General features: G+C 34.8%; 1 protein-coding gene across 1 annotated transcript; it reads left to right on the forward strand.

The window, feature by feature from the left end:
• Nucleotides 1–2731: 2731 nt before the first annotated feature.
• LOC103938612 (non-specific lipid-transfer protein 3) lies at nucleotides 2732–3721 on the forward strand. Its single transcript, XM_009348636.2, has 2 exons — nucleotides 2732–3171; nucleotides 3416–3721. The coding sequence occupies exons 1-2, from the start codon at nucleotides 2810–2812 to the stop codon at nucleotides 3423–3425; spliced, it is 372 nt and encodes a 123-aa protein (XP_009346911.2). The 5' UTR covers nucleotides 2732–2809; the 3' UTR covers nucleotides 3426–3721.
• The last annotated feature ends 3513 nt before the right edge of the window (nucleotides 3722–7234 follow it).

A 7234-nucleotide genomic window follows, 5' to 3' on the forward strand; every position in this document is an offset into this window, starting at 1 on the left:
ACCAAAGTATTAAATGTTTAAACCAACGTATATGATGACTTTAGGATCCTAGATTCTTATGCAAATGGGAAAGGCCAACTCTTTCGGATCCATCGAATCATGTACCCCCAAATTTTGCACTCCCTTTTGAATTAGCCACTGGGGATCATCAATAGTCTTGACCTTGATTGTAGAGGATGAAAATCTCTAAGACAATTGATGGACTGCTAATTTCTCCCTGCAAAGTCCTGTGGAAGTAGGGTAACTCCATATGAACATAATCGTGAAAATGTACGGATGCTATATGCTCCGGCATTGATGAGACGCGGTTTGAACAAATATATGAGGGATTTTGTATTTGGTCGTTGTAAAAAAACCTATCACTATTCTTATTTTTTATTACTGTTGCTTTCTTATTTGTTTAAAGTTAGATTTTCACAAATACTAATAATTCAATAAAAGAAATCAAGTCTGAAAAGATACAGTCTTTTTTTCTGTAGTTGTCTGACTTTTGTAGTCTTCTTTGTTTTCGTCAATAAAGTATGAGCCAGAGTTTGCAACCAGTTTTATTCTTTTCTCATCCTCTAATTTGGTTAGATCCCTCTCTACTGAGTTTGATCCGTCTTTGATTGGTATTTTGTTCTCTATCATTTTGAGGTCTGCATGTCTCGACCTTATGCTCTTATTTGAACTTTTTACGAAAAAATAAAAGAAAAAAAATGGACGAGTAAAGATCCGCTCAATCTTGGTCAAGGATGGTTGTAGATCGTGCAATACTGAAGATGGTCAAGAATGGATGTTAATCCGCATCATCTCAATTAAATTGGTATCAGTTTTTGGTTTTGTTTTTTGGTATAGCATTGAAAGATCGCTTTGACATTGGTATTAATGGGAAGTTCGCATTGGCATGGCTACATATTGGGATTAGTATTCGCATTGGAGTATGTACTGGCATTAACATTAGCATTAGGATTGGAATCATTATTGTTATTCGCATTAGAATCGGCACCAACAATTAGCGTTAATTTTTTTCTTGGCAAGCTCTTATAGTTTACCGTCATGAGTTTGATAGGAGATGTTAAAAAACTAGCAATTTATTAAGGTATATATTTGGTATTTTACGTTTTAGGGTTTTCCAGTAAGTCTGATTCCTTTCCTATTTTCTACTAGGGTTCAAGATTGCTTTCATGTTTGTTTATTACTTTCATATTTGTTCTAAATTAGCTTTTTATAAAGGAACAATTATTATGTCTCTAAAAATTTCATTATACACTTTTTACAAGTGTATTTTTCATTATAATTATAAAATGTTTGAATTGCAAAATAAGATTTTTTGAACGTTAATAACAATTCCCTTTTATAAATACAATTAGGTATTCTTTAACTATCATCCTTTGATTAGTTAACAATTCATTCCCAGTTAGTCCTTAATATGAAGACGAAATAAAAACACAGTGTACGTAAACCTCTTCTGAAAATTAAAGATCGAATTATGCTATATACTTAGCAAATAATATATCATAAACCAATGTATATCTATTCTAGAAAGGATAAGGAGCTTTCTCCAATAATAATTAAGTGCTATAGCTAGGTGACCATAGGGTTTCTTTACTTGCAGCTTTGGATTTCAGCTACCACGTACAAAAGTGGAAAACAAAGACCAAAGATTAAGACAATTTTGTGAAATTACAAAGACTGTAAGACAGAGAGCGTTACTGCTACTTGCTAAGTTTAAGAGCGTAAAACTTTCTTGTTACTGGGACACGGTTCTTTAATTAAAAAGCAGTTCATTAAATCATAATGGTGAAGATACACTCGTTAACACACACATTTTTCATAATACAGATATGTTGTCAATATTTTCCATTTGCATTAGAACACAAGTGTTTAAACAAATATATGATAAGTTTAGAATTCTCTGTATTCCTATATGTTAATGGGATGAGTTGAGCCCTAATCTATTCTGGAAAACCACCACTTGAGAATCATGAACAATATTGACCTAGATTGTAGAGGGATGAAAATCTCTACAACAAATTGTTGGACTTATTTTCTGCAAAACCTTTTGGAAGTAGGGTCTCCATATGCACATAATCGTGAAATATGTATAGATATTATATTAGTCGGGCATTGATGAGACGCAGTTGAACATATAATTAGGACTTCTTTTGCTTTTGGTCTTGGTCTTGGTAAAAAAAACATCTATCATCCATTCGGGGCTTAAATATTGGTTGGTTGAGCGATTGAATGAATGAGCTATGGTTCGTAAATTCTTACGAAAGTGCGCACACAGAGAGCAGTTTAATTTATAGACACATGAAATATATGAGTAATGTTATTCTTATCACAATTTTATACCACATTTCTTTACCATCTTAGGTAGCAGATGAGTTGGATAAGCTATATCATTTAATTTATTTTTTATTAATTAAAATACTTAAATAATCTTAGGTGGAAGAATGAGACTCATCGCATACCATAATTATCATTTAATTTACAATCATTTTATTAATTATTGATTAACATTTTGATTAAATGCTAATTAATTTAAATGATTTAACTGTCCAACTTATTTGCCACATAAGATGGTAAAGAAATGCGATATAAAATTGTGGTAAGAATAGCATTATTGGAAATATATTTTTCTTCTGGATTCAAGTGCTAGCATTTAACTTACACAACTAAACTCCACCAAAGTTTTCAATATCCCAACTACCAATTTTACACTATATAGACAACACACCTTCAGCCCTTCTAGCACTCACCAGTGTATCCAAACACTTCCTTAACAGTTTCAAAAGATTAGTGTACTCTTATTTACGAAGTCGATATGGCTAGCTCTGGACAGCTCCTTAAGCTTGGATGCTTGGTAGTGGTGATGTTCTGCATGGTCGCCGGTGCCCACAAAGCCGAGGCAGCTGTGACATGCGGTCAGGTGGTGAACAGCCTGGTTCCATGCATTTCCTATGTGGGGAACGGCGGGGCATTGGACCCCGCTTGCTGCAACGGGGTGAGGACCCTCTACAACCTGGCTCAAACCACCCCTGACCGCCAGAACGTCTGCAACTGCTTGAAGCAAGCAATCAATGGAATACCTTACACCAATACCAACGCTGGCCTTGCTGCTGGCCTTCCTGCCAAGTGTGGTGTCAACATTCCGTACAAGATCAGCCCCTCTACTGACTGCAAAAGGTATTATAATCAATTATATTCATGCTTGATAACAATTTAAGTTTTTAGTAAGTCAAGCCAAATTTAAAAAACACACAGAAGTACGTAGTTTCATGGTTTTTTTTTTTTCTTTTTCTTTTCCTGAAAAAATTACAAAAAAAATAACAAAAATAAGAATAAATGATTATCAAACTGTTCCTAAATTAACTTCTTTTCTTAGATCTTAACCAAATATTTTTATTTTTTTTATTTTTATGTGTTGCAGTGTGAAGTGATCAGAGCTTTGTGAAGAGTAAAGACTAACAGCTTAATTTCCTATCGAGGAACATGTAGTGGCATAAGAATAAATCAATCTGGTGCTTTAAGGAGTTTACCTGCTGTTCGTTTCAGTAGGGCTTACTTCTAGTTGTTTTGTCATCTGCTTGGTCTTTGCTGTCTTTACTTTCTAGGTTGTTATTTATTTTAATCTGTGTTTGTAAATGGTGGCTGATTGGCCCTGTGTTTAGTCAGCTTCCTGGTTGAACTATGTAATACTAATGTTTAATTAGCAATTATATATCTTATTTCTAAATATTTATGCCTCTGCAATTTCTTTTGTTAACTGAAAATAAATTAACGCAAAACCCTAGAGTACCAAGCAAACGCTACCGCATAAGCACGAAGTGTATCATCCCAAATATGACAATGAGGAAGGCACTGTCCCTAGCTTGCCAAGACATCAACAACAAAGTTAGCCTCTTTAAAAATTCAGTAATACGACATTAATTCTCAAACTTTTTTTCTGGATTTGTATGTAACAACTAATGTGGAAGTAGTTTATATGGTATTAGTTCATAACCAAGTACTCCGCTCTAAACCTCATTTATTTCTAACAAATAAAGTGATGTTTGTACAACCTTCCGCAGAAAGCGATCCTAATATTTCAGATTGGCAAAAGTTAACATACAATTTAAACACTATCTTCAACTAGTAAAGCTAGAGATAAAGATCATTTTATGTTGAGACAAAATGTAAAAACTGACAATGATACAAGAACACCATTATTAATTTAAGGGTAAATTACATTTTAGCCCCTTAGGTTTTGGTACAATTGCAACCTCATACAACATCTTTAAAACATTTCAATCTCATACATTTATTTACATTTTTATTTCAATTTCATACATCCATTAAAAAATCTATTAAATTTACTGTTAAGTGATGACGTGGCACATTTTGATCCCACATTTGTGTGATGATGTGGCTGCCAACTTTGCACCACGTGGATAAAAACAAATTAAAATTAATTAATTAAAAAAACAGTAGGCCCAACAACCCATCCATCCTCACCCAGTTACCAACCTCATATGCCCTAGACCAAGCTAGGCTACCCATATCACGCCCTATGCCACCACCTACACCACCACCAACACCATTACGGAGCAATCATAGGGCCTTCTTCCACCACCACCCCACGACCCATCCTCGCCCTGACTCGAATCCACTCTGAGCGGCCGTAGGAGGAAAACCCACCAAAAGCGACTGAATCGGCCGGGTACACCAGCAAGGACACCCACCTAGAGAAAGTTATGGGCGTCTGTGAGGGCCTATTTGCAACATGGTTGACAGGCTCAACTACTCACTGCCCTCCATGAATGTGAATTAGGGTGAGAAGCTTCTCTCCACCACCAAAATCAACGACTCTCTGGTGGATCTCAATTTCAACCCTCGTTCAAGAATTCAAAGCGGCATTGCAAAATCTAACCAAAATTTCTAGCAATAATTTGGCGATTGTGGGGAAAATCCTGAACCGTTCTAACGAATTTGAACTTTCCAATTCACTGGAGGCTGCTCGAGGTCGGAGGATCTGAGATGGGTTTTTGGGGTTGGGTTAGTCCGAATGATAGAAGGCTGCTGCAGGGCAACAATGCGACGGCCTCCAGATAGCGGTGGCGACTAGCGAAGGATAGGATCAAAGATGTGAACACAATTCAGGAGTGAAAGGGATCCTCTCCGGATCCCTTTCCACCTAATCCATAAAGTCTAGGATCTGGGCTGTTGAAATTCGATCAAATGGCTATAGTTATTATAACTTTTAAGGGCGGTCCCCTATTTGCAACCGTTTGATCAAATTTCAACGACTCGGATCGCGGACTTGGTGGATTCTGGATCCATTTCCTTTAGATTTGTTTTGATTTAATATTATTTTTAAATTAACTTTTTAATATTTAGTTAATTTTTATTTGCCACATCATCACCTAAATATGGGTCACCATGTGCCACGTCATCATTTAATGGTAAACTTAACGGGTCAGTTAACGGATGTATGGTATTGAAATAAAATGTAAGTAAATGTATGAAATTGAAATGTTTCAAAGATGTTGTATGAGGTTGCAATTACAATCAAACATAGGGGGGTAAAATGTAATTTACCTTAATTTTTATGTTGGTGGAAATTGCTACCGTGACTTTTTCACAAATCAAATTAAAATATAAATTTGTAGGTACTCTTATTGGTGCTTTAAAACCTAACAGGATCCTCGCCTGATCCTTTTTCTAGGGATCTGGAAGATCACGTAATCATGTTCGTTCATCGTACATCGTGTGGTCAGAAATCATTTAAAATTTAAAATTAAATATAAATAATACCTAACAAAAATTGACCCCACAATGTACGATAAAAAGACACGATTATGGAATCCCCCGGATCCCCAGGAAAAGGATCAGGATCCGGCGAGGATCCTTTTCCCTTTAAAATAACCAATGTGCACTTCCCATGAAAAGTTTAGAAGAAAAATAACATTATAGAAAAGAGTGCAGATGACTTATTAGGAGTGTCAATAACAACACCATCTTTTTCTCTATCGATCTCTAATGAGAGATGCAAAAATGCCTTGAAAAGCGAAATATGTATTTTACATTTTTCCAGAAGGATCCTCGCCGGATCCTCCAATCACATCCGTTCATTGAACATCATGTGGTTAGAAATCAATGTAAATTTTTTTATTTAAAATTGAATATAAACAGTACATGATAAAAAAATAGCCGCACAATGTACGATGAACGAATGTGATTGGAGGATCCTCTCTCTACATTTTTGGTTGGCCGGAAGACTCTCAAATGGAGAGATGTAAAATATCAATCTTCATCGGAAAATTTAACTAGAAGCCCAAATTTATATATATGTTTTACATCTTTTGATGGTGAGCCAAAAATTAAATAAGATCTAAAATTTTCATCTGTATCATTGGAATAGAACTTCTGTTTGTATTTCCCAAAAATATAAAATAGGATGTAAATATAGTTTTACATTTAAAATTTGCATATCCAATTAAAGATATTCTTACGTTTTGTTTTGATTTTTTTTTTTTTTTTTTTTGTTTTTGGTCAAACGATAGATTTTGTTCAACATCTTTTCAACACTTTGGTAAAGGGCTATAGTTTTCATTTAAAATTTGCATATCCCATTAAAGATACTGTTATGTTATGTATATGTTTAGCATCGAGTCTAGTCCATTTACCATGATGGCTTGTTTCCCAATAACAAGGAGAAATAAAATCTACGACAAGCAGTTCAATCCTTTGGGTTGGCACGTTAAGGTGAAGAGTAGTAAATGAACCTACCATATTAAAAAGAGACTTACTTATACTCGAAATGTCATTGTATCGTTAATCCAAAACAATATATAATGCGTTATTGATTTGAGATACTACAACAATAACATCATCAGCGTAAATAAGTCATCTTCCCAATCAATTTATATAACATGCATAATGGAATATCTGATCCAGACTCAAGAGAAAGATTTGTGATGAAATAAGATGGTCCAGATCAGATCATAGAACTGGGAAATTGACTTACATATTTGTGTATTATAGCCAGGCTGATTTTTACATGATAGGCCTTAATATGATCAGTCCTCTTGAAACCATCTTTTCTCATCAGTTGTTTACATGCAAATATTGGAAAAGCATTTTCAGTGCGTGCCAACATATATAATCTCAGATATGCAACATATGGACCACATTTTCAACATAGTATGTCTGAATGTAAACCCCTCCTCACCCAAATGCATTATCTAACTTGAATGCATCGATCTTTCGT

Source organism: the organism of the source record quoted next, unplaced genomic scaffold (genome assembly GCF_019419815.1).
Source record: "Pyrus x bretschneideri cultivar Hongxiangsu unplaced genomic scaffold, Pyrus_bretschneideri_v1 Contig11, whole genome shotgun sequence".
Classification (NCBI taxonomy): Eukaryota; Viridiplantae; Streptophyta; class Magnoliopsida; order Rosales; family Rosaceae; genus Pyrus; species Pyrus x bretschneideri.